This window comes from Endocarpon pusillum, assembly GCF_000464535.1.
Source record: "Endocarpon pusillum Z07020 unplaced genomic scaffold scaffold6441, whole genome shotgun sequence".
NCBI classification, from domain to species: Eukaryota; Fungi; Ascomycota; class Eurotiomycetes; order Verrucariales; family Verrucariaceae; genus Endocarpon; species Endocarpon pusillum.
The window spans coordinates 412,637-439,284 of NW_006916590.1; the positions used below are offsets into that span (position 1 = coordinate 412,637).

At 50.0% G+C, this 26,648-nt stretch overlaps 9 protein-coding genes across 9 annotated transcripts; 4 read left to right on the forward strand and 5 right to left on the reverse strand.

Moving 5' to 3' along the window:
* Positions 1–839: 839 nt before the first annotated feature.
* On the reverse strand, positions 840–1,631 carry EPUS_01144 (uncharacterized protein; the record flags this gene model as incomplete). Its single annotated transcript, XM_007807056.1, has 1 exon — positions 840–1,631. The coding sequence occupies one exon, from the start codon at positions 1,629–1,631 to the stop codon at positions 840–842; it is 792 nt and encodes a 263-aa protein (XP_007805247.1).
* A 360-nt stretch (positions 1,632–1,991) lies between these two features.
* On the reverse strand, positions 1,992–4,954 carry EPUS_01145 (uncharacterized protein; the record flags this gene model as incomplete). Its single annotated transcript, XM_007807057.1, has 2 exons — positions 1,992–4,758; positions 4,809–4,954. The coding sequence occupies 2 exons, from the start codon at positions 4,952–4,954 to the stop codon at positions 1,992–1,994; spliced, it is 2,913 nt and encodes a 970-aa protein (XP_007805248.1).
* Positions 4,955–5,556: 602 nt separating this feature from the next.
* Positions 5,557–12,589, reverse strand: EPUS_01146 (uncharacterized protein; the record flags this gene model as incomplete). Its single annotated transcript, XM_007807058.1, has 8 exons — positions 5,557–5,693; positions 5,744–6,232; positions 6,286–9,451; positions 9,500–10,170; positions 10,220–10,791; positions 10,855–11,519; positions 11,575–12,134; positions 12,208–12,589. The coding sequence occupies 8 exons, from the start codon at positions 12,587–12,589 to the stop codon at positions 5,557–5,559; spliced, it is 6,642 nt and encodes a 2,213-aa protein (XP_007805249.1).
* Positions 12,590–13,970: 1,381 nt separating this feature from the next.
* EPUS_01147 (uncharacterized protein) lies at positions 13,971–15,808 on the forward strand (the record flags this gene model as incomplete). Its single annotated transcript, XM_007807059.1, has 2 exons — positions 13,971–15,093; positions 15,195–15,808. 2 exons carry the CDS (start codon positions 13,971–13,973, stop codon positions 15,806–15,808), a joined length of 1,737 nt encoding a protein of 578 aa, XP_007805250.1.
* An 862-nt stretch (positions 15,809–16,670) lies between these two features.
* On the forward strand, positions 16,671–18,146 carry EPUS_01148 (Carbamoyl-phosphate synthase arginine-specific small chain; the record flags this gene model as incomplete). Its single annotated transcript, XM_007807060.1, has 2 exons — positions 16,671–17,808; positions 17,863–18,146. The coding sequence occupies 2 exons, from the start codon at positions 16,671–16,673 to the stop codon at positions 18,144–18,146; spliced, it is 1,422 nt and encodes a 473-aa protein (XP_007805251.1).
* Positions 18,147–19,086: 940 nt separating this feature from the next.
* Positions 19,087–20,980, forward strand: EPUS_01149 (uncharacterized protein; the record flags this gene model as incomplete). Its single annotated transcript, XM_007807061.1, has 2 exons — positions 19,087–20,530; positions 20,586–20,980. 2 exons carry the CDS (start codon positions 19,087–19,089, stop codon positions 20,978–20,980), a joined length of 1,839 nt encoding a protein of 612 aa, XP_007805252.1.
* Positions 20,981–21,861: 881 nt separating this feature from the next.
* Positions 21,862–22,200, reverse strand: EPUS_01150 (uncharacterized protein; the record flags this gene model as incomplete). The annotated part of the gene is made up of 1 exon (XM_007807062.1): positions 21,862–22,200. The coding sequence occupies one exon, from the start codon at positions 22,198–22,200 to the stop codon at positions 21,862–21,864; it is 339 nt and encodes a 112-aa protein (XP_007805253.1).
* Positions 22,201–22,542: 342 nt separating this feature from the next.
* Positions 22,543–22,929, reverse strand: EPUS_01151 (uncharacterized protein; the record flags this gene model as incomplete). The annotated part of the gene is made up of 1 exon (XM_007807063.1): positions 22,543–22,929. The coding sequence occupies one exon, from the start codon at positions 22,927–22,929 to the stop codon at positions 22,543–22,545; it is 387 nt and encodes a 128-aa protein (XP_007805254.1).
* Positions 22,930–24,270: 1,341 nt separating this feature from the next.
* Positions 24,271–26,290, forward strand: EPUS_01152 (uncharacterized protein; the record flags this gene model as incomplete). Its single annotated transcript, XM_007807064.1, has 2 exons — positions 24,271–24,322; positions 24,369–26,290. 2 exons carry the CDS (start codon positions 24,271–24,273, stop codon positions 26,288–26,290), a joined length of 1,974 nt encoding a protein of 657 aa, XP_007805255.1.
* Between the last annotated feature and the right edge of the window lie 358 nt (positions 26,291–26,648).

Below are 26,648 nucleotides of genomic sequence, written 5' to 3' on the forward strand. Positions count from 1 at the left end.
TAGTATAAGGTAGAACACACACCGACCATGCTTTTTGCAGCGTTCGAAGGAGCGAGAGCGAAGACCATCCTGCCCCTCTCACCCCATCCTGCCCGCTCCGCTCCTCCCGCTGCTCTGCTTCAGACTCCGAGATCCTCCGAGATTCAGAGGCGGGATCGCGAACCGAAGCCAAGCCAGACGTATTCACCATGATAAGTAGTAGTAGTAGGCCTGTTTTTTTTTGTTTTTTTTTTTTGGCAAACATAGCAATTCGAACGAGGGGGAAGTGCTACTGAACCATTTACCCCTTACTGAAGCACTTACTCGCGGTGATTTCGGGGGTGATGATAAGGGGAGGGGAGGGGAGGAAAGCCAATCTTTGGTCGAAATGGGCGGGTTTCTGACTTTTCTCCTGATTTCCCGCGTGGTCAGGTTTGACGATGTATGTTCTTGCTGAGAGCTGTAATGGTAGAGCATAAAGAGCACACCTGGAAAGACACCTGGACGAGGAGATTGGAGGCGGGGAGTCATGGAATAGAAAACGCAGGAGTGTGGGATATGCTAGTGATAGGGGCCTAGTGACAAGCTGTTCACTAAATGGATTCACCTTGAAAGATAAAGGATAAACGACAAACGTATCAGGTCAACGACGTGGTCGGCCGGCCGGCTCTAAATGTGAGATGTTGGTCTCGGCTGTAGTTCTGATGGATGGTTAGAAAGGGTATGCAATCTCGTCTCGGTCGATGTCGCTTTATAGCCCGAGTCGGTAGACGAATATTTTCATTGTTGAAAGCCATACTGACAACCGCTAGGAAGAGAGACAAAACTGTTGCCTGGTGGATGAAAGCTGAATTTCCCAATCAGGGAAGTAGAACCAACCAAACGGGTTTCCCCATGCCCGCCTCCCCCCTAAGCTCATCCCACCCAACATCCGCAAGAGACTGTTCCAACCTGGCTACCATATCACCCAGAGAGAATTGCGATCCCTTCTGCCAAGTCCCATCACCCGTCTCGATGACCTCGCAGATGCCCACTTCCTCCTCACTTGCACGAGCAGGGGCACGAGCAGGAGCTCCAACCTGCTCAATGAATTCCTTGATTCCCATTCGACAATCGGCTCGTGCGGTGGTGAACTTGATTTCGCAACCTGGCTCCTTCCAAGGTTTGGTACGACCTTCGATGATGTTGAAGCAGCACTGTTTTTTGCTAAAGATATACCCTGAGTTCCGGTTAGGAAAGACGGGTATTTCGCCACGGACACGAGCACCGGGTGGAAGAGTGCCTCCCGTGCCTCCCGCTACACCTGGAGCGGGCTGTGCGGCTCCATGGATAGGACCCGGAATGGCGGCTGGTTCTGTTGGAGGATAGCCGCCGTAGACTGGAGGTCCGCCAGCGCAGGGCTGATAAGGTGGTGGGGGTGGCGCATATGTAGGGCCTGGCGCAGGTGCCGGTGTTGGAAGCCAACAAAATCCCGCAGGTGGAGGTGGTGCGCCAGGAGGGGGTGCCACGTATATTGGCTGAGGATATCCTGAAGCTGGTTGCGTGAAGACTGGTATGAATTGTGGTCCTGCACCTCTGTGCGGTACACCAGGAGGAACAGCTTGGTTTGGTGGATGACCATCTCGAGTCATATAACGATATCTTCTGCTCATGATGGTGTGATAACACTTTGCTGTTTGAAGGAACGCTCAACGTGCAGGCAGACGACCTGATTTGTGTTGATGTGGCAGTACCTGTTTCTGCAGGATAAGTACGCATCTTGGATAGGGAATTAAATATATGTTGAAGTGCTGGTGCAACCAATCACTCGTTGGTTGTGACTGCTTTTTCACTGTGCCCAGTCCACAAACGGCGTCGAAAGGATGACTCTTCAAACCGAGCCCACAAGCCGTAAGGCGCTGTCAGAAGTCCGTGTCATAGCGAGCGGGTAAGATGTTGGGCACTCGTGGTGAAAAAGATGCCAGTCACACCAACTGGCTTTGTCAGATGAGGAAGCAAACGACAAGGGTCATTCAACCACCAGCAATGACAGCTAAGCCCTCGTATATTGTTCTTTTCACATCGTAGAATGTATTGGCTGGGACACCAGCACGCATCGTCGTAGTGCTGAGAGCAGACCCTTCAACCACGATCTTGCCTGTTCCGAGCTTTCTAACCGCAACGTTTCCGTTGATCAAGAGGGTCCCTTCACCACGGAATTCCGCAGTATAGCCAACAGTCCCCATCAGGCGACGGAGATCTGCTAGTCTCAGATCGCCAACGTGTAATGTCTGGGCAAGAGATCGTGTGGCTGCAGCCATGCTCGCAGGGACAAGATCAAGTACCGGGCGAATTTCGCTTGAGCCTTTCTGCACTACACTGGAAGCAGGGGTCTCTTGGGTGTCCGACTTGAGTAGCTTCTGTTTCTTGCTTGGGTTACCCATGCTATTTGATTGTTCGGTGGCTGATTCTTCGGCTTTCAGCTCTCCCGTCAAGGTAACGACAGCCATGTTGAGAACATTCTGCCATTGCAGTCGTTTCACAAGATCCCGACTTAGCTTCACTGTCCAGGCATTGGTATCAACACTTGCGTCTATGACTTGGCCAATTACTGGAGTGAAGACATCAACGGTGGGATTACCACCCATGTCACCTTCTTTGGCCGCTAAAAGAGTCTTGCAATCAAGCGCCAATGCCTGCGTCTCATCTTTGGAGCCGCCCACCAGAATCAATTTTCTTGGATCGATCACAGGAATCAGATTTTGCAGGCTGCGTTGATCGTGGAGACCACTGAAGTCAACGAACGCAAGTCGAGCATTGAGAGTCATGCTACGACGATGAAAGACAGCTTTAGCTGGTCCTTCGAATCTCTCAGGCTCCGGGTCCGCGTCTGAGTCGTCAGATATGTTTCCATCAGCATCACCAGAACTTGCCACTCGAGCGGACTGTTTCTCTCCACCTCGCTCGGTTTTTTTCGTTTGCTGGCGTTTATTTTCACGCATCTCGTTCTTCTCATCAGCAACGTCATGCCATTTTCTTTTCTGGCCAACTCGGTGCTCAGCTTCACCTGCATTCGCACTATCCGCTTCCTCCTTCTCTTCCGCTCTTAAGTAGTCCTCTGGTTTGATATACTCACCAAACTCATCGCCACGCCTACGATGGTGGATATATGGGAAGATGGCATTTCTTCCTCGTTTGTATTGGCGCACATCGAAATCATACACACCCTTCTTGCGCAGCAAAACGCTCACGCCCAGATCCTTTTCGCTGAGATCTCGTTTGGCTCTCCCCGCATGTCCAAGAGCCGCACTCACATTTAGAGCTCGCCCTTGATGCTCGTCATCAGAATCCTCGGATGAGGACGAGCTAGAGGAGTCATCAGCAATAATCTCCGTCTCATCAGTGCCTGCTTCTGTTCGAGAGATGAGTGAGCTCTGCAGCTGATGTTGAGCGGCCATATACTGTTGGTAGACCTGCGATTCGTTATCATCCAAAGGCATTCTCCGGACGTCATAGTATTCAAGAAGTTTGCCGCCGCCATGGATCTGCTCGATTTGATCTCCATCAGAGGATGTTTCAAGAGCTACTCCGGCCTCCTTGTTCTCCATCACCTGCCAAAGGGACTGTGCTAGAGTAGGGTTCTCTGCCTCTGAGGCTGGATTCGATTTCTCTGCAAGAATCACCAAGTTTTCTGGTCCTTGCGCGATTTCTTCCAAAGCTAATTTGGCGAGACCCCACGACAGAGCGGAGTCGCTGGCCAGTATAACTTTGGGTCCACTTTTCTTCAGCGCTTTCTCAAGTTGCTTCGGCCGCTCGATCGTCTTTATATACCTTAGATCGAAAGGTTTCGATGGTTTGGGGGCAACGCCATTTGTGTGCTTGCTACCAGCGCGTTTGTGTGTCTTTGTGGTGTTTTCCTCTTCACCCTCAAACTCTCTAACAATGCTTTCATCCATCCACTCCAGAAGGCTTTGAGCATGTTTCATTGTAGCCACAGCTGATCTGCTGGCCATGTAGACCTTGGAATTCTTCAGAGTAGGGTCATTGGCCCCCTCCTGCCAAGCCTTCTCCAGGACAAAGGCCAATTCCAGCACTCGAGCACTGGAATCGGAGGGTACCAACACAGTCCCACCCTTGGCCAGACTGCTGCGAACGTTGTCAAGCAGGGACTGATCTCTCTTCTTACGCCCGCCGACCAGCGGAGTGCTGTTCCCGTTCTTACTACTGCAAACTAAGGCTGTTGGCTTTCTCAAGGGTTCAATAACCTCTGAACCTCCAAAACCCCCAAACCATGCTGCTCCTCCCATTACATTTTCTCGTGCTTGGTTCCAATCCACCGCGTAGATGATGGATTCCATGCCATGCTGTATGTGCCATATTGTTCCACCCAAAGTATGGCCGGCATTATAAGCAGTGAGAACGAGACCTTCAAGAGGAGGAGAAAAGTCCGATGCGACTGGTTGATGTGGTTGAGAGTACTTGAGTGGTGTAATCCGTTGGAAGTATCGTGTGATTTCCTCGGTTGTCGGGGCTTGCATCAACAAGCTAGATCGCGCTTCTTTGGAGAAAGACGGCAGAGTACCCTCTGTAGCTGAGCCAGTCGAAGGAAGGAATGTTGCAGCGAGTGGGGTCGAGGCATAGACGTCTTCGAGAAGAGTTCGGCCAAGTGATATAACGGGCGTTGTAGCATAAACCGGAATTTGTGAAAACAGAGGATAATGCTTGGAGAGGTGAGCAAAAGCCCCGAGATGAGATATTCTTGCATGGGTCAGGAGGACAAAGGAGAGGGTCGATAGATGCCTTGACACAGTCAGCGAAAAGTGAAAGTCGCAAGGGGGCATCGGTCGAACCTCTCGAGCTCAGAGAGCTGGGAAACATCGAGCTTCTCATCCCAGCCAGCATCTACCAGAATTTTGACTCCTCCATCAAGTTCAATGATTGACTGCAAGGCGCTCGAATTTGTTTGCGCGCCGAGCAAGGGGGTGAAAGTGAACATTTTGTCGTTGAAGTAGAGCGACTCTGACAAAGCTCATGCCACTGGGCGAAACATGGCAGAGACTACTCGGAGCTTCCAAGGATAAGGACCTCGAGCAAAATAGCCCCAGAACACCTGCGCTGGAAGATCACTGTAAGAGAAGTCCATATGCGTGCGAAGCGATGAATCTAAATATCTGGAGCTTTACTGATGCTAAGCCAAACACCAACATATGTAAGTACTGCCGTTGACCAGCTGAGCTTAGTGGTTGTGTGTCTAGGCCGCTAAAAGACTTTAATAGGCGGCAAGCCTAACTCAGCTTAACAGGCACCACATGTCCCAGAAATTAAAGTTAAGCCAGCCCCTGCCCCCTTCTCGCCCCAGAACCAGGGGCACTATGGCTGCTCAACATACGTAGTAATGTATGCTGCGCCTAGAAGCACCTGGAGTGACTCACGACGAGCTAGAGATACAACTCGAAAGCTATAGGAATCATAATGTCTTACAGAGTTTAGAAGAGTTCCCTGTCATCCCGATGCCTATCCTACAGTGATGTGTCGAACCCCGGAACGAGCATATTCCAAGACTGGTCCTATCTCTACACAGACATTTCCAGAAAGTGTCTAAACATACGCAGCACGCTGCCCTGTAGTTTCGTCATCGAAATTATGGTCCATCGTCTCTTTCCAAGTCTCCTCGACAAGATGGTTAATCGACGAGGACTCGAAGATGGTGGAGAGCGATATGTTCACTGAAAGATCTATCTTCCGATCAGCCAAACACACTCTGCGGGGATTGCTCAATGCCTACTTCTGTGAATCCAGTATTGACAAGACACTGCGCTTAGCGAGTCCAAACCATACGCGGCGAGCGAAGATGAAGAGTCAAGTTTCCCTGCATCGAACCCGAGCAGCTGCGACAGAAACCCAATAAACGCCGATTGGAGGAGATTTTGAGCTTCTTTGTCCGGCAGACTCAGTACTTTTTCCCGCAGACTGAGTTTGGCGTCATCTGGCTTCACTTCAGTGTCGCCTAGTTTGTGGTTTTGCAGGAAGCCAAACTCAGGAAGCTCGGTCCAAAATAATTGCACTTGATCTCTTGATCCTACTAGTTTTCCGTCCACGCGGTCGAACATTTCGAGGCCAGTAAGTATCAAAAACCGGTCTGAATGACGGGATTCAAGAACAGCTGCCTCCATGATCTTGGCTAGCTCTCTCTTTCCAAGCGGCGATAGTCCACTGCGGGTGAGCGTTGAAATAAGGTCTTCCTTCCCCAGGTCGTGCAGAACGCCAATTTCAGCTTGATGTTGTGTCAGCATGATCCAGTACATCCCTTCAGGTCAAGGGACTCACTCATCGCTCCTAGCGCAACCGAGATGGCAGTTAAACCCAGTGATCGTCTGTACCTGGCCAATGCATTCAGGAATGTATTGCCGATGTTATAGTTTCCTTGTCCTCGGTTGCCCAAGACGCTGGCGATGGAAGATAGGAGAATGAAGAAGTCTAACTCATCATTCACAGTCTCTTCGTGTAAGATCCAGCTTGAGTCTCGTTTTGTCCCAACAGCTCGATCCCACTGCTCACCTGTCATAGAAGCAAATTGAGAATCCTCCAACACCATTGCCAGGTTCAAAATTCCCTTGATCTGAGATGTCTGGCGAATCTGAGCAAGCGCATTCTGCATAGCGGTACGATCAGAGGCATCAGCTCTGATGACTTCCAATGAAGCGTGGGAACAATTGATGGCTGCATGAGTATCTTTCGCTTCTTGCGATTCTAGCCCATTTCGAGATATCACCGCCAATTTTGTAGCACCATTTTTCACCATCCAAGAGCATATAAAGCGTCCTAGCCCACCGAATCCACCAATCAAAACGTAAGTGCCATCACTGGTGAACAGAGATTGATATTTTGTCTTGACGGTCACCCCTTGTACTAAATGTTTGTCGGAGTGGCTCAACACCGTTGAGTATATGTCTTGCAGTCCAAGCTGTTGAAAGCTTTCTTTAACCTCTTTCAATGTCACTTGTTTAGCAGGAAGAGCATGGCCTTCACACTTCCATTGCTGGCGTACCATATCAATGCCGCGGCACGAAGTCAAATATTTCTCAATGTGTACTGGTGCATCGTTGAGAAGCAAGCCTCTATCAAGAATCAAATCAACGATGAACGTTGGCGAGTCTGCGACGTCTTTATCGAGTGTTTTGGCTCCTAGATCTCTGCAAACATTTGCCAGCTGTTCTCCAATTGGGCCTTTGAGCCGAATTTCAAAAATGTCGCCCTTCCTGGCTCGAGCGGCTCCGTCAACGGTAGAAAATGCTACACACATTCGGGCAAATTCTGCCGCAGATACACTGGGTGCGACGGTGGCGTTACACTCGTACAAGCAAGCAGACAGGACATCGACTTGACTGCGATGCGGTCCTTGATACCATCCAACAACTTGCCCATCTATCACAAAGTCTGCGGTTCCAGAACTCACAACTTTCCCAGCAAAGAACCTGCAAGAAAGAGGCTGCGGCCTGATATCACATTTACGCTGAAATGTCCAGACATCACTTACGTCGATCATGGAAGCTTCGATGTTGACCCGGACCTCTCCCGTCTTCAACGGTCTTTCGCCATGTTCGTTATGGACTAAGACTGTCGCAGCTTCTGTAGTCAAAGAGATTTCATAGTTCTTCCCGAGCACATTGCCTCTGACAGCATCCCGAGGTAATGCTACACCAGTAGATACAGACAACTGATCATCTGGAAAATATCGCACAATCTTCGAACCAGAGTCCGACACTTCGAGACACACCTCATTCTCAGCGCATCCAGATTTCAGTTTCTGGTAAACAGAGCCTATGATGTCATGAAGCTTGGTTGTCGTTGCGTCTTCGAATACAAGCGAAGCGGTCCGGATGGAAGGCTGCTCGGCCTGCAGAGAACGCAAGAGATTACCGGCAATACCATGGTGAGGACTGCAATCCTGTGAGCCAAAGGTCACCCATAGTATGTTTGTGTAGGACGCGAGCAAAATCTGAAACCATGGTACGAGGTCGCAGCCAGACCATGTTGTGATAATGGGGTTTTCAATGCTATCAACAATGATAGCATCAGATCTTTGGTGTAGAGCCCTATCTTCCTCAATGAAGCTCTTCATTGAGACTGGGTCAAGCAAGACGTGTTTGGCTCCAGGAAAGGCTTCACCAAATCCGGCAGGCTGTAGCTGGCTGCTGAAGATAGTCAATCTTGGATGGGACGCAGACAGCCGGTCCGCACACTTGTGGTTGTGACCTCGCCAAATACTCCAGATGTACTCGTTATTGATTCCGTCGATATCACACACCTTCGTGAAGAATTTCCTCAGCCCGCTTTTCTGTTTTTCGGCAAGGCCTATGCAAAGAAGTCCATTAGGCAAGACTAGCTTGCGTGCATTCTCGGCGTCAACATGTTCACTTCCTTGAACAATTAGATGATATTGGCGGTCACTAGGGAGCTCGTAGACCACCCGAACTCTACTCCAACGTGGTCGGTCTTCCGGATTGCCAACGATGACGATGGAACGGAAAGAAACCCGACCTCCGCATTCGGAGCGTTGCAAAGACTCAATAATAATATCGATGTTCTCGCTGGTTATTCCGCTAATTGCAATGTCGCACATTGGCCATTTGTGCGTCACAAGCTTCAGAAACTCGAAGATATGTTTGGGCTTTGTTGTAGGCTCAATTGTGGTTATGTCAGGGAGCACAACTGGCTTGAAGAAGAGTGATCGTGGTGCTGGTGTCTGATCAATTCTTCTGTCATGTAGTAGCCGGATATCCGAAAGCAAGAGAGCATGTGTTTCGCCAAAGCTGATACCGACGTCTGCCTGTATAGAATTTGAGTGCACAGGTCGCACATCGACTGTGAAAATTCCGCTGGCATGTTCCAATTGTGGGACCATAGGTAACCTCAGATATCCGACTGACACTATTCTTTGGACCGAAGGCAGGCTCCACCTGAAGGCCGATACTGATGCTAATCCAAGTATAGAATAGAGGATCTCCGGATCGAGAAAGTAATGGTCAGATGGGCTGATCACATTGTCAAACCTTCCAGTTGCACCTCTGGAATTCAGGGCTAGATCCAAGATCTTTCGTGAGATATGTTCTCCTATTGCTTGGGACTGCTCCGGGAGCCATGGATCGTGATCGCGAGGTACCTGCTGATTGTCCTGATCCTTCGACATAATTGATGTTTCATCCCATTTGAACATGCCAGAACACAGCCGTCTTGAGCGCACTCCATGCCCAGAAAGCAGATACGATATTTCGAAGCTATACGCAGTTTCTCCCTCTGCAGAGCGCGTGATCAAGTGTAATTCAACGTTTGGCGTTGTGCCAAAGAGGGAGAACGGCAGGTTGCAATCGAACGACATGTCAGAGATCACTATAGACCCTTGGATGCGCTCTGCAGCCACGAAGATCTGCCGTGCTGCCTCAGCAGCCATCAGCAGGAAGGCTGCCGTAGGTATGTCCATTGTTCCTCTGCTCTTTTCTCTTGTCAGCTCAGCTCAATGCATGGGAGAGAACCAGTTGACCTTTAGTTTAGCGAGCCACGGGACATCGTCTGGATTTAGCAGACTTCGCCAACTAGGGTTCATGGGTGAGTCCTCCAGATAGCGAGATCCGAGAATGTCATGGCGTGGAAAGCATCGGAAGCGTTGATTGTGGCTAGTCCTTGACTCATACCACAGGGGTGTAGAATGATCCCATTGGTAAGAGGGCAGATCTTTCAAAACTGCAGGAAGGTTATAATTGCACTGTAAGCCATCTACGATCTCAATACCATTAATATTTCGCTTTGCAACAGGAACGCCTGCTGCAATCATCTCACCCACATTCTCAAGCAAGACCTTCATATCGTTCTTATGTCGAAATAAAGAGTTGAAATAATTGATGTGCGACCTGTCTTTACTTTGCAAGATCTCTCTTGTTGGCCCCTTTAAGGCTGGGTGCGGGCCAATCTCAACCATGACAATATCGTGAGGCAGATCTGCAATACACTTTGTAAGAGAAGAATCAAAATGAACAGTTGATATCATATTGTCCTTCCAGTAATGAGGTGATAACCTGTTGAGTATCATCTTCTCTCCTGTAACGGAGGAAAACATCTGGCATTTCTGATCGAGCGGGTCATTTGATCCCATAACAGTATACAGCGCTTTCTCGTAGGCTGACGCCATGGGCACGACATGATGCGAATGATAGGCTAGTGAGAGTCGTTAGCAAGAAAGTACCATCCGCCGCCGGTTACTTACCCATGTCAACACGCAGCCTCCGACAGAATACCGAGCGCTTGACGCACTCCATTTCAATCTCTTTGATCGCGTCAGTGTCTCCTGAAAGTGTGCAGCTGCCAGGCGAGTTCACAGCCGCGAGCTGGACTCTGTCGCCATACTGTTCAAGGAGGCACACCGCATCGGATTCGCACATGCCAACAGCACACATACTGCCATCGCGCTTGCTACCGGTGTCTAGCATAGAGCGATTCAGGTACATCCCGCGGTAATATGCGACTATTATAGCATCTTCGAATGATAGAAGCCCAGCAGTGTAAGCTGCTGCAATCTCGCCAGAAGAATGGCCTACCACAGCGACGGGTGATATGCCCCAAGATTCTAGGAGAATGATGATGCCCAATTGGAGTGCTGTACAAAGTGTTTGTGAGTACAGGGATTGATAGACATTTGAGGATTCCTCGGTCTTCATCATTTCATCGACGATCGACCACGCTGGGCCGTCCGTCAGGCTTGAAAGTAAGTCATCACACCTCATAATCACCTCTTCGAAGAGTCGCGACTCTTCAAGTAGGACTTTTCCCATCATAGGCCTACCAACATGAATGTTAAAATATTTTCAAAGCATTACATAAAACAGGAGGGCATACACCTACCATTGTGCTCCTTGACCCGTAAAGAGGAAGACCGCTCCCTTGATTGATCTAGTTGTATTTAAATGCCCCGAGGGAGTCCGAGTTCTTAACCTCGACATAGCCTCTTCAGGAGTACCGGATGCGAAGAACACAGATTTGGCCAGCTGAGATCGATGCGCTAGGAGTGTATGCGCCATATCGGAAAGCGTGGGCTTATGGTGCTCGATATAGTCAGCATATTTCAAAGACAATCGTGACAGAGCATCATCATCAGTTGCGGACACCATAAACAGGTATGTATGGCGTCTAGTCAGTGGTTTGCTTGAAGCATGATTGTAGTTCTCTAGAACGGCATGGGCGTTGGTGCCGCCAGCTCCGAAAGTATTGATGGCAGCGCGCCTTGTCTGGCTGGGAGGAGCTGGCCAATCGAGCATCGTCAGAGGTATTTGGAGGCCCTGAAAAGTGATCTCCGGATTTGGCTTCTTCAAGTGCATTTGGGGAGGAATCTTGCCTCGTTCAAGACACTCTATGGTCTTGATTACACTAGCCAGCCCTGCGCAAGCCTCAAGATGCCCAATGCAACTTTTGAGCGCGCCAACCACCAAGGATCGATCTCGACAAGAGTGACCAAACACGGCATTGATTGCGGACAATTCCAGTCTATCTCCACCAGCTGTTCCAGTGCCCTGAGTTGGTGCGTAGTCAGATATTGATGAATCCTTGATGGCGTCAAGTCCCTACATGAGCTTCAAGATATTGAATATCTCTTGGTGACAACCCAAGTTCGGTGTACAATCTCTCCATATTTTCTTTCTGTGCACTGGCTGAAGGCAGAGTGATGCCCTGCTTTCTGCCATCCTGGTTGAGCCGAGTGCCCTTGATGACAGCTCGTATCGGGTCGCCATCGTCTATGGCATTTTTTATGGGCTTAAGGAGAAGTGCAATAACACCTTCTCCACGTCCGTATCCGTCAGCGTCCGCATCGAAGCTCCGACTCCTCCCACTAGGGCTGAGAAAGCCAAGTTCCGTGCTCGGTACGAACATATTTGGCGTGATGATCAATTTTGCACCACAGACAAGGGCCATGCCTGAGTCGCCGTGCTGCAAAGTGCGGACTGCCTGATGTAGAGCGACCATGGTCGAGGAGCAAGCTGTGTCCACTGCGATGCTGTTTCCCGAGAGGTTGAAGAAATAGCTGATTCTGTTCGCGGCCATGCACATTGGTGTGCCTGTAGCCAAGTACTTGGGGGTGGCATCAATATCGCGGGATATCACGTCGTGGTAGTCGCAGCTCTCCACCCCTGATGTGTCAGTTCACAAATGAATCTTAGTTGTGATATGGCTGGGTGCTAAAGGGAGAAAGATTTGGCTTACCCGCCATCACAGAGGTATCGGTGCCCATAAAGTCCTCGAGCGGCACTCCGGCGTTCTCAACACATTCATACGCAACCTCCAATAGCATCCGCTGTTGAGGGTCTATAGCCATTGCTTCCACGGGTGTGATCTGGAAGAAAGCATGATCGAATTTGTCAATTGCTTCGTCGTCCATCATATACGCATTGCGTACACAAGTAGAACCTTTTCGAGGCCCGCCTTCGGGATGATAGAACCCTTCTGTATTGAATCGAGTAATAACGGATTGGACGTCCCTTGAATTGGCTAGGATATCCCAAAGTTCTGAGGGTGAATTCGCGCCAGCTGTCCGACAAGCCATCCCAATCACAGCGACGTCGCCTCTCCGAGGGGAAGCTGCCATCGTGACTTAACCTTGTAGGTGAAGTGGGACGTATATGGTCACCAAACTGAGGCCTTCCGTGGGTCAGAGACGCGCAGTTCTGCTATCTAGAGCGTCATTTTTAGACGCTATGACATGCAGCGACATCTCACGACGATTTTCTAAGTCGCAACTAGTCGTTAGATAAAACATCAGGTCGGATCCAGGGTGCTTCTGCAGCCTGTTGCCCCTTATCCACCAAATTGGGACAGCAGCGGGAGATGCTCCTGGCTGAGCACTATGAGGAAACACTACCAGTTGACCAACCACAGAGCTGGAAACCCCCTTTAGCTCGGGGCGCTAACCTCCGTCACGCCCCTGCACTTTCCCGGCCATAGCGAATGCTCACACTCCCATGCTCTGCCTTCTCGACTTACTGTAAGATGACGTCGTCAACAAACATAATCACCTACATCGGCGTGCCTCTGGCATCCGGCGTCCTATCGATTCTCTGCACCTCCTTTCGTGACGTACTCAGTCTTTTGGTCAGGTAGATAACCTGGGAACCAGTACGGGGAACGAGCTAGGGACTGCGAGCTGGCTTAGGCCGCAGCAGGAAGAACTAAGATATGTCTCGCTTGGTACATCGGTCAGGAAGAAATCGGCAACGATTAAACTCTCCCATTTCTGGTTGAAGCTGTGTGTTATCTGCTTATTGTAGATCAGCGTCCGTGAGGCGAAGCTACGAAGGTGGTGGAGGTGCTGGACGACTGGCAGGTATAGTCACGACATGGAGAAATGAAGAAGTCTCACGCCGCTTTTTTGAAGGAAACGCAGGTAGGGTTCCGCTATGCGGAAGGTCTGGTCTATATACTAGAGTAAGCAACAAACCTCCCATGCCACTCTGGAGAAGCGACAAAAGATGAGTTGAAGTCATGGAGGAAGGTACTGCTAGGCTAGATCAACACCTTAACGCGATACTTGAATGGAAATGTGATTTGTTATGTATGATACCTTAGCTCGATTAAGGTCCTTGGTGGGTTTTACACTCACGCCTGCAATGGGTCATGGGAAGCAAAGTATTCAGTGTAACTATACCAAATGCCATGATGAAAGACGTAGTTATTTCAAGGGTATGACTTGGGCTGAGCTACTTAGTATTCGTCAACTTGCTTAATATTCATGACCGAGAGAATTTCCAATTTTATCATGTCTTGGCGGAGACCCTGGATGACCAACACAACTTTCTTTTTGTGGCAAGTTCCTCATGGAGAGATCAGCATTGACATCCCACGGCAAAAAGCATCATCGAAGAGGAGCACTGAGATGGAGGGAGACTTCTTATCACTGTTTGCTACATTTGTGAACTACTGAGAAAACCAAGGATGAGTCTCCTACTGGATATTGGAGGACTGGGAAGGGCATGGCTGGGGACAACACAATCGCCGCGGCAGCTCTAGCTGTTGCGCTCGTCGCGCTCCTCTCTACGGTTGGACAAGTTCTTCAGCAATATTTCGGTACAGCAGATGGCTTCCGGAGATGTCAAGACTCTGTGGTGGGTCCTTGGGCTAAGCGCACACGACTTAGATTCCGCTGGAGCGAGTTTCGGTTTGAGACCTTATTCACCGTGCCGCATATCATGCTTCAGAGAACCGTCTGGGTCTCCTCAGAGATGCCGGCGTGCCCTTACCCAGACGGCGGTTGGATCCTTGGCAGGGCAGAACACCAGGCAGGCGCTGATGAGGTCAACTTGCTGATATCCGGCAGAGCAGCTGCTTCACCAGAGCTTGTTACTTGGCTGCGTTTCCTACGTGCCATCCAATGGACCCATAAGAGAATGCTCTTCAAGCTCAGCAGAGTAACACAAGCGGGAGGTGAGAAGAACGATCTCAAGCTGGCAGAATACGAGAATCGCAATTTGACAATGCCCCTGGTCAAGTTTGAGGAACGGTCTTGGGATTTTATGCCTCCAGACATCGTCAAGCCATATGCTCGAATCAATATCGGAGATCTTGGAATCCTCGCTCGCCGACTTGGCATGGAATGGGATCGCTTTGAACCATCGGATGGAATTCTTCGTGCGCAAGGCAATGGCTACAATCTGACCTCTGTACTTGTGAGATCAGTCGGCACAATGGTCGAGATAAATGAGATCTTGGGCTCCGGGGCCCAAAATGCTCCTCTCCCATGGTTGACTCCAGTCATTCCAGAGCATGTTGAGCGTAAGATGCTCTTGATTCCGTGTGCGGCTGCTGACAAAATGGCGTTCGGCATTCTGCCAGGAGTCAATTCTGGATTTCTCCATCGAGATTTTGACGTGAGCAGTCTAGACAGGATACCTGCACTCCTGCGCTATTTCACCAGAAATGAACGACTGGTGGCTGCCTTTACATCTGTTTACTGGCAACAGGCTGGTTGGTGCCCTGGCGTTTCGGATCTTTTGAGCATTATCGCCCCAATGATGTACAGACCAGAATTAGGGATCCTGGGAGTACCATCTCCAGACAATGGGCTCCTGTTTCATGGAGTCACTGCTGCAAGCGCAGGTGAGTATCTCCCAATGCTGCTGCTGCTGCCATTCGCTTACCACTCACAACAGCGTTTATCGAATTCAAAAACTGCCTTGGTGACCTAATCCGAAGAACAGATGCGTCACGTATGTCGAGTGTAGTTTGGGTTCATGAGAAGGTATCCACTTTGTCAGCGGCCTCAGATGAATGGACCAATGAGATAGACTTACTGGCCAGATACTGGGTTGACGGCAGCAGTCGGAGTGTTCGTACTCCGCCTCAAGAGGAGATATACCGTGCATATCAAACCAGTACATCACTTCTTTGGGACATTCCAAAGTTGGCTGGCTCGGAAGAAGTTCCTCGTTCGCCAGTTCCTCGCTCGCCATCCTACTTTTCCTTAATTGCTTACCACCTCCGCCATATGTTTGATCATCAAAACATTACACCTCTGTATAACACAGGGCCACAACAGGTCTTACACTACGGACACCCCAATTACCCTTACCCACAATCTCTGACCAGCGAGTCTGCCTTGTGGGCCCAAAGGATGAAAGTCTACTTCCAAAGATTGCCAGATTTGGTAAGCAACATGGAACAAGACGGTCTTGGAAACAAGGAACAGATTACGAGTGGATGGGTCCTTATGATGTTCAGAGGCATGTGTTGGAGTAGATGCCATGTTTTGATTTCTGGGAAGACGATCCCGATTCAGTATTGTGGCAGCCAGTTGCCAGTCTATCTTGGATGATAGCCCAAATTCGGGGCATTTTTTGGCCCCAAAGGCCCAGAGGGTCCTGGATTTTTGTGACTGGACACTACAAGAACCTTTTCGAGTTGTACTTGGTGAAGATGGTAGGTGGATGTGGTACCTCGAGAAATCCCCTTAGTTGTGGTGTTTAGGGCGTTGGTATTTCAGATGGGCGCTGTGTAGCGTATAGTCAGCTAAATAAATTCTACAGGGTCATCCACAGGCACTGGATAAATCAGCAATCCGCCTGGTGACTGCCGTGACTAACACTGTGGTTGGGCTGTAGTTACTGAATCAAAGCGAGATGCTTACAAGCGAAACGCAATCGGGCGGTTCCAATTGGCGGAAAATGTTTGTCCTGGGGTACTTACTGGGGAGGGGCAGCACGTGCAAGCAGCAAATTTCTCACACCGCACACCTTTTTAACGCCCTCGCACTCCTCCACCCCACTTTGTATCACATCTCTTAACAACATACCGAGTAATCTTCGTGCAAAGCACCAACCGTTTGATCTTCGAACTCTCCTGCCGTATTGTTCCTCGTCATCATCAATTCTCTGCGTTGAGACGCAACCAGTTGCGCGCATGCCCGTAGCACACTCCACCTTCACCTCTCAGGTAAGCTATTGCGTTTTCCACCATCCGTCGTGTGCTGGTAGACAGGGACGCTGGTAGCAGATATCCTGCCACGTCATACCCCAAAAGAGATTCTCAGCTAACTTTCCTCCACTAGGACTATATCTCAGGTATGATTTGACCTTATCGTCGGCTTATCTCTTGATTCACGCTTACATCCCCAGACCATCTGTGGAAGGCATCAGTAAATTGAAAGTTTCCTGCCCCGACCAAATTCTTCTGTCAACATGCTCTCTCGACTTCTCAGACAACATGTCTGTGGACAAATACCCGTCAAATCGCTTGGAAACCTTGCTGGCCGAAGCCGTTTCATGGCAACAGTGGCCGATGCAACACCACGACAAATGCCGACCCCAAAGCGGACCCGGGCCACTCCTGTATCCTATGATCTAGCTACTCTCACGATCCGGGACGGTCCTGTTTTTCATGGCAAGTCATTCGGTGCAAAATCAAACATATCTGGTGAAGCTGTTTTCACGACGTCTCTGGTGGGGTACCCAGAATCGTTGACCGACCCTTCCTACCGAGGTCAGATCCTGGTCTTTACCCAGCCTCTGATTGGAAACTACGGCGTTCCATCGTCGGCGCGTGATGACTGTGGGCTTCTCAAATACTTTGAATCCCCCAACATCCAAGCCGTGGGTGTTGTGGTGGCTGATGTGGCGGAGCAGTACAGTCACTGGACTGCTGTTGAGAGCCTCAGCGATTGGTGTGCTCGAGAAGGGGTACCAGCCATCTCAGGCGTTGACACTCGAGCCATTGTTACACATCTTCGGGAGCAAGGATCATCACTTGCTAGGATCACCATTGGTGAGGAATATGATGCTGACCAGGATGAAGCTTTCGTCGATCCCGAACAGATCAACCTGGTCCGCAAAGTCAGCACCAAAGCACCCTTTCACGTTAGTGCGCCCAGTCCCATTGCCCATGTCGCTGTAATCGACTGTGGGGTCAAGGAGAACATCCTGCGGAGTCTCGTGGGTCGCGGTGCGAGCGTCACAGCTTTCCCCTGTGATTATCCTATTCATAAGGTGGCTCACCATTTTGACGGGGTCTTTATCTCAAATGGACCCGGCGACCCTACACACTGTCAAGAGACTGTCTACCACCTCCGCAAGCTTATGGAATCATCTCAGATCCCTATTATGGGCATTTGCCTTGGACATCAACTGCTTGCTCTCGCCGCAGGCGCTCGCACTATAAAATTGAAGTATGGCAACCGTGCCCACAATATTCCTGCGTTGGATCTCACCACAGGGCGTTGCCACATCACCAGTCAGAATCATGGATATGCCGTGGATGCTTCAACCCTACCAAGTGACTGGAAGCCTTACTTCCTCAATTTGAATGATAACTCTAATGAAGGTATGTTTATCCCACACCTATACCATCGATAATAGTAGCTAATTATCTGGGTAGGGCTCATCCATACGTCTCGTCCTATCTTTTCCACGCAGTTCCACCCCGAGGCAAAGGGAGGGCCGCTAGACTCTGCATATCTGTTTGACATGTACTTGGAGAATGTGCATAAGTACAAGCAAAGCCAGGCGATCTTTCAGCCTCAGCGCGACAGTCGACCGAGCCCTCTCCTTGTGGACCTATTGGCCAAGGAGAGAGTTGGTGTGCAGCCCACTGTTGGCATGTCGAACATGATGCAGGCCCAGCAGCAACAACAGCCAGTCTACGCAGCTGGGGCTGCCTAAAGTGCCTGAGCGCCAGTTCTTACAGAGTCGGATGCTGAACGATGGGCGGGACGGTGGTTGGCTGTGCAGATTGTCTTATTGTGCTATGAGGTATATCTGCTACCATGTCTATCAGCATTCACCTTTCCTCCAGATCCAAATGGCACATATGGATCTATGACAAGCGTCATTTCACCTTGAAAGTGGAGATGAAGTACTAATTGAGATTATCGAGGTGAAAGTTGCTGCTGACGGCAATCTTAAGGGGATTTCAAGGCCTTTCCTTATAGACACTAGCGTCCGTGGCTGCCTGGGCACCACCAATCAAAGTTGATCTCTGCCTGGTTTCTGTCGTAGCTCCCTTCCTTTTACATACACTTCACCCTTCACTCGCCTCAGCTTGTCAACAACTTCCACTCTTCTACTCTTCGGTTACTCACTTTCTGAAATCGTTCTTCTACTCATTCATCTGCATAAACCCCAACTCATTCATCTTGTTGCCTTCTTTCGAGTTTGATCTGCAGCTGAGATGGCATCTCCTACTGGTTCCAATTCTCTTGCCGGTTGCACAGTTGTCCTTGCTGGTAGCCACACCGTGTGTTCTGACCTCAGCAGTCATTCCATTGGTAAGATCTCAATGCTGGCACGACGTGACTTTGTTGTTGACTGGTATGCAAGGTGACCTGAAGACTTATATTGCAGATCGAGGGGGCGCCTTTCGTTCGAAGGTGACGGACGACTGTACCCATCTCATTGCTAATCAGAAGCAATACGATGCGAAAGGAGCTAAAGGTGAGGGAACAGTTGCATTTGTCTCCCTTGTTGCTCAGACGATTTTGCCTCTTTCTGGGAACTTCCACATTACCTTCCCTCTGCACTCAGTTACCCCCCCACCAAAATCCCTCCCATTCCTTGTCAGTACGAGTCAAGTCCTTTTCTGAATCTTGCAGTTAAACAAGCTATGGATAATGTGAATATCAAGATCGTTTCGTATGATTGGCTTGTGAAGGCATTGTCATCGAAAAAAATGGTCGACGACACGAGCTATCTTCTTGGGGTAGGAAGCAGTGCTACTACTGATGGCACTGGGGCGAAGGAAAGCAAGGCCTCAAAACCCAAAAAGCGAAAGCGAGCAGATCCATCAGATGATGAAGAGGAGACGGTCGTGGACTCTGCAACTCGGTCGAAGAAGCAAATCTCCAATAGCGTCTCTGCATCCAAGAAAGCTCCTGTCAATGTCCCTGTAGATGACTGGTGCAGTTTAAAAGATAGTCACAGTGTCCATCAGGCCGATGATGGAACAATCTATGATGTGACTCTAAATCAGACCAATGCTGGCCGGAACAACAACAAATTCTATCGAATTCAGCTGCTTGTGAATGGCACAGAGCAAGATTATCGGACTTGGACAAGGTGGGGCCGAGTCGGAGAGGGTGGGCAGAAAGCCATGCTTGGTTCCGGCTCGTTCGATGATGCTCTGGCGCAGTTTGAGAAGAAGTTCAAAGACAAGACAGGCCACACGTGGGATAGCCGTCATGAGCCGGCCAAGAAAGGCAAGTATACATACATTGAACGCAACTACGAAGAGAGCGATGATGATGGCCAGGATGACCTTTCTGGAGCTGGTACCCGACGGTCCTCGAAACAAAGCATTGACGGCAATGAGGCTGCCACGGTAGAGAGCAAGCTACCAAAGGAAGTCCAGAACCTCATTAGCTTCATCTTCAATACGGAGATGTTCAATCAAACAATGGCTTCCATGGATTATGATGCACACAAGATGCCTCTTGGAAAGCTAAGCAAGCGAACGTTGACGCAAGGCTACCAGGTACTCAAGGACATTGCGGCAGTTGTTGGCGATCATTCGCTCGCACAATCTCAATATGGCCAGAGCTTGGGACAAACTCTTGAAGACCTGAGCAACCGCTATTTCTCGACCATTCCCCATGCATTCGGCCGCAACCGACCACCAGTCATTCAAGACGATCGCCTGATGAAGAGAGAAATTGAGTTGATCGAAAGTCTGACTGACATGCAGCTCGCCAATGAAATCATGAAGACTGCCAAGGGTGACAAAGTCAAGAACGACATCCACCTCATTGATCGGCAATACGAAGGTCTTGGGATGCAGGAGATGACACCATTGAACAGCAAGAGTGAAGAATTCAAGCAACTCCAAGATTACCTCATCAAATCTGCTGGCAGAACGCACGACATCAAGTACAAAGTTCAAGACATCTTTCGCATCGAACGACAAGGCGAGAGGGACCGCTTCGCCAAATCTCCTTACGCATCTATCAAGAACTCCGATCGTCGTCTTCTCTGGCACGGCTCCCGAAGCACCAACTACGGTGGCATCCTGAGTCAGGGTCTCCGTATTGCTCCACCCGAAGCTCCGGTCACAGGTAAGCACGGCTTGCTGACATGATGTTCCATCAGCTAATCTCTGCTGGTCCTTAGGCTATATGTTTGGGAAAGGCGTCTATCTCGCTGATATCTCGACCAAATCAGCCAACTACTGCTGGGCCAGCTCTAGTGGTGGGACAGGCCTTCTCTTACTCTGTGAAGTCGAGCTTGGGGCTCCCCCTCTCAGGCTGAAGAACGCAGACTCAAACGCCGGAGAGACTGCAAAGAAAGACGGCTGCATCTCTACTTTGGGAGTAGGTGGGATAGCGCCCAAGGGTTGGAAGGATGCAAGCTGTGTCCATGCCGATCTGAAGGGTGTCAAGATGCCGGATACCAGCACGGAGCCGGGTCCGACGGACGAAAACCACGCTTACCTCCTGTACAACGAGTATATCGTCTACGATGTCAGTCAGGTCAGGTTGAGGTATCTGCTGAGGGTGCAGATGTGAGCTGGGAAGTATTCCAGTGGCCGGTGGATGGCCAAGGTGTTGGTGCTGTTCAGAACGAGAACCAAGGACGGCCGGATGTTGAAGTGAGCAGAAACTGAACTACTACGAGTGCGCGAGAGAGGTAAGTCGCTCATCTGGGACACTCCTCGGATGAGACCTAGGCCACGACAATGATGCCAGGACTGGCAGTCACGGTATTCACCCTTCGACGTTGAGGGACATCACGGACCAGAGCAGAGTAACCGTCAACCAACAGCAAAGCAGTGTAGAGCTCAACTGGCGATCAGCTGCGGAGCATTCAGCTGACATAGACGACAGCAAATATGTCCTCTACCAAAGACCCAAATGGTCGCTAGGTTCCTCTTGTCCTTTCCACGTGCCATGATAATCAACCACACCGGTCAAGCCCATTATTACATTACATCCCAGGCTTGTAGTAGCCTACTGGTTGATCCGTTCTGGCTCCGCGTTCTTTCAACAATCTCCTCTTCCACATTAAATATCACATGATTCAGCCCCGTGCCAAATAAAGAAATCAAAATTCCCCACAATTAAAGCAGCAGCCACAGCAGCAGGGCTTCATGAAGCGCGCCCAAAGGCCGGATTCAAGTCGTCTGTTCCCTAAGTCGAGTCAAGCGAACAACCACTACATTTTCTCTCTCCCAAAACACTGTTATTTGGCATCTCTAAGCAGGTATAATTACAGGATTGCGTACACGGAGCCTGCGCATTTCCAAGTAGAAGGCTCTTTCACTGCCCACATCAACCCTAACCCAAATCAGCAAATCCAAGCGAGCCTCTTCACAGCCTATGTAGATTTTCTGTATTGCGAAGCTCAAGCCGCAAGGTGCCTCATGACGAGATCGGCCACCTTGACGGGCCTAGGGCTCTCTTCTTGGGCGCCGCCTCTTTTCCTCCTCTTCCTGCTGCTGCTGCTGGTGCAGCGGCGCCGTTCCCACCCTCTTCAGCCCTTGCGTCCTATGCTGCTTGATCGCCCGCTGCTGCTTGATCGCCCGCTGCTGCTTGATCGCCCGCTGCTGCTTGATCGCCCGCTGCTGCTTGATCGCCCGCTGCTGCTTGATCGCCCGCTGCTGCTTGATCGCCCGCTGCTGCTTGATCGCCCGCTGCTGCTTGATCGCCCGCTGCTGCTTGATCGCCCGCTGCTGCTTGATCGCCCGCTGCTGCTGCTCCTGTAGCGTTCGCAACACCGGCCGTAGCATTGACAGCTGTAGTATTAGCAATAGCCGTAACTGTAGCATTGAGTGAGGTGGCATTTGCAGCTGCTGTGGCATTCGCACCGCCAAGCGCTGCAGCGTTGGGCGCAGTGGCGTTCGCAGCTGCTGCATCCTGGCCACTGACTTTGCTTTAGAGGTACCCTATATATCCTATAGTCTTTATATCTATTAAGTATAAGCTTTAATTTTAGTCTGCTTTATATATAATATAAGGTATTCAGGTAGTTTTCATATCTAGTTTAACTGTAGTCCTTTGTTCTGTAGTAGCTATATCCTAAAAGTAACTATCTTATTATCTAGTTTAGTAATACTCTTACTTTGTAATAATTATAATTTAGTTGTTATCGTTGGCAGCTCCACCGGTGGGGCAGCTCCACCGTTCGCTGCACCCTTGTTACCTCCCTTATTGCCCTTATTGCCTCCACGTTTTCCATCGCCCGCACCCGCTCCTGCTCCTGCTCTGTCACCTGCTTCAGCACCGGCATCGGCTTCAGCATCGGCAGCATCCTCATCGGCAGCACCCTCAGCCGCCCCATGTCGTTTTATTAGAACCCCAATAGAATCAGCGAGAGGTGCTCCATTCACGACCGCTGGTGCTCCTGCAAGGCTTGCTACGGCCACGGCCAGGGCTTGAGTTCGGCCTCGGAGGACCGCATTATAAGCTAGGGCATTCGTGGCCAGAAGGCCGGAGATAAGAGTGTATCTGGTGTGCATTTTGAATAAGGAAGTGATGGAAGACACAGGACCGGCCTGCGAACTCAAACCACGAGTGAATTGAAAGGAACTAAGGAAAGACAGCAGGTCCGATAAACCAAGGAATTGAAAAAGGTGCAGAAGGACTAGCCCGCAGAATGAAAGCAATGGAATGCACAGCACATTATCCTATATATGGGTACGGTGTTGAAGTCGATGGCTGCCAAGTAACTCGTGAGCGGAGAGAGACTGATCCGAGACATGGGATCAGAACGTCTCGTGAAGAAGAATTGCTTCAGACCTCCACAATAATTGTCAATATCATGAGCTGATTCGTCAGCAAGGGCTCAATGATGTCAGCTTGTTTGCGTGTCGATGCATGGAATCGATGCATAATCACAGCAGTAGACTTAGCATCAGCTTACGTGTGAGGAGCTAGCAGTAGGATCGATGCCTCAACACTTTGTGGCTCACCGAGAAAAGGGAGAGCTTCCTGGTTGATCTTGAGAGCATGTCAGGGATTTGACACGTTGTGACGAGATATGCCCTTCAATAGTTTTAGGCCGTATAGCTGGTCTATAAACATCTGGTGTTAGAAATGAGGTTGGAGAACTTGTTCCTACCGTATGCAGGAATGTTTGACACCGAAGCGCTGGGTGAGCCAAGGTGCTGGTGTTTCATGCTCCGGAGGTATCAGCAATGCTGCCACATAAATGCTTCATCATTAGAAATACCTCGAATGTTGCTGATGTTGTCTAGTCTCTTGATATTGCAGGACCAATGGCGCAAATAGAATGCATCAATAGCTTCGGTCATAATGCAGGCGGCTGACAGATGCATTGATAGTGGCGAGTGCCTCTTATGCTGACTGGACAGCGCATGTCCAGGATGTGCAGGTGTTTCTGCTTCGTCTGTTTTGCTTATGTTTCACACTGATTACCGCTGCCACAAGATCAGCGCGCCAAGCTGCTGCGGATCTGATCAAGTTCTTGACATGAGAAACCGCTTGTGGGCCCGACAGGAGGAATTAGTTTAGTGTGAAAATGTGTCGAGGACTTGTGCAGCAGCAAGGTGTTGACAACAGAGATGACTTTGAAGCACAAGGATACAACCCAAAGGTGAAGGCGGAGTTGCCAAGAGATATGCTGAGTCATCGGAATGCCACGCACGTGACTTTTACCACCCATGCTGAGTGCAAAGATGGGTGGCCAAGACTCGTTGACCCTAGCCTCGCCCTTCTATGACCAATACTGTTACCTTGGAACAGCCCTGAAGATCGAAATGGTGTCCTCAAGTCGATAAGTGAAGGTGTGGGCACTCTTCTCTATCTGTCTTCTAGCAGCCAACTCAACAACTACTGTGATGGCGGGCGGGGTGCAAGAATCCAACGATCTTCTGCGGAGGCCTTTGTACTGTTGGTCGCACCTCCTCTGGTGGCGTCTCAGGTTGACACTTCGTAGTATTTGACTTGCCGCCAGAGTTGCTCTTGAGCCTCCGCAGTCGAGATCTGACGGAAACGTCTCCTGAGCCTGGGTTGGGTGAGCAGGTGCCACGGTCGATAGTAGACTCTGTAGGGGTTCCAGATGATGCGCTTCCTTCCTCTACTTCTTGTGCACTCTGCCGGGCATCATTCTCAACTGTCATCGACCAACGTGGACACGTTAAGTCGGATTTTCATCGATACAATCTGAAGTTGGCATTGAAGTGTCTGCCTTCCGTCAATGAGTCTACCTTCGACAGACTTATAGGAGATCTCGATGAATCTCTCTCAGGATCAGACTCATCCGACTCTGAGTCCGAGGACAACCACGAAGATGGCAAACCATCTGATTCGGCCCTGACTGCCCTTCTCAAACGTCAGGCCATAATAACTCAGCAGGAGGAAGACAACGGCCCGTCTCTCCAGCAGAAGAAAAGAGGTTCTGGTAATCCTCCCCTCTTATGGCTGTCAAGTTCTAGACTGCCAGAGGTTGTGTCACTAGGAATCTACAGAGCATTGCTTACCGAAGCGGACTTACGCAAGGATTTGGTTCAGGTCATCAAAGAGAAGCAGCTCAAGCCAGTGCTTGCCAAGCATAGTGGTTCTGGAGGTCAAACAACTCCCCAGGCTTCTGGGCCACCCACTCCTCACTATTTCCTATGTATGATTGGAGGTGGTCATTTTGCGGCAATGATCATATCACTAGCTCCGCAGATTCGAAAAGGCCCTGGAGGGCATGAAGAAAGGCATGCAATTGTCAAAGCACACAAAACCTTCCACAGGTATACGACACGGCGGAAACAGGGCGGTTCGCAGTCTGCTAACGACAATGCAAAGGGAAATGCACATTCCGCCGGTTCGTCGATACGTCGCTACAATGAGATGGCTCTAGAATTTGACGTCCGCGGCGTGCTAGCAGAATGGAAAGAGATGATTGAAAAGTCTGAGCTACTTTTTATCCGTGCGACAGGCACCACCAGTCGAAGAACTCTCTATGGACCCTATGAATGTCAGGTCTTGCGGGCTACTGATAGCCGTATACGTGGCTTCCCATTTAGTACACGAAGAGCGACGCAAGCTGAACTGCTAAGATCTTTCACAGAGCTCACCAGATTGAAGGTCAGCACAATCTCGCAATCTGCTCTCTCGGTAGACGCAGCAGACCAAGAAAAGGCCAGCAAGCTCATTAAGCCGAAAGCCATGGCTCGCGAGCCCCCACCAAAGCCAAATAAGGAGGAAGAAGTCGCTCTCATGCATACTTCCCAGATCCAGACCCTGATCCGACGCAATAAAGCTCCTGCTCTTCTGACTTATTTGATGAACAATAATCTATCGTCCGACTATACCTTCTTTCCTTCCCATGCGTCTCAACACCATCATGCACCGAACGCTTTGCACTTGGCTTCATCGAACAGCTCTGCCGCTGTCGTGCTAGCGCTGCTGACAAAAGCAAAAGCTGACCCTACTCTATGTAATGGGGATGGCAAAACAGCATTTGACGTTGCCGGCGACTCCAAAACACGAGACGCTTTCCGTTTAGCTCGTCACCTGTTAGGAGAATCTGCTTTTGACTGGAAAGGTGCCCATATTCCGTCGGCCCTTTCTGAAAAGGAGGTTGAAGATCGTCAACAGCTTGAGAAGGCACATGAAAGTACGGCAGAGGCTGAACGTCGCAAGGCTGATCTCGAAAGGCTGCGTCATGAAGAAGCAGCTCAGAGGATCGGTCGGATTGAAAAGAAAGCTGGGACTGGAAAGAGCCTGGGAAGCAGGGACAAGACGGGGGCTGAGATCAGAGAAGAGGAAGGGAGAGGGCTGACGCCCGAGATGAGGATGAAGCTGGAACGGGAGAGACGAGCTCGTGCTGCGGAGGAACGAATGAAGAGAACGCAGGCAGGTCGTTAGAATGATCTCGAGCTACTTCTCTAGAATAATCCTTCTAACTTACCCTTGATGGCTGAATGTAAGATGTCCACAGACAGTCAAATCATTGATGTACCTTGTGGTTTACCGATTAAGTCGGATCTTTTCCGTTGTTCAGGCTCTGGTTGTCCCTGCGACGTTGTGAGGGTACATAACCAGTACTGTAACATTTTTGTACGACGGTAGGCGGCTGAAGCGGCTATGGGAAATACAGAAGCGGATGTCCCGGATATGTCTCCAATGATTGTAACAAGCTAAGTTAGTTCGAGGAAGAGTTGGGGGGGAGGGGGACACTTAGTTAAAGCTGACGGGTGGAGTGGGACGTAAGGCGCTTAGGAAC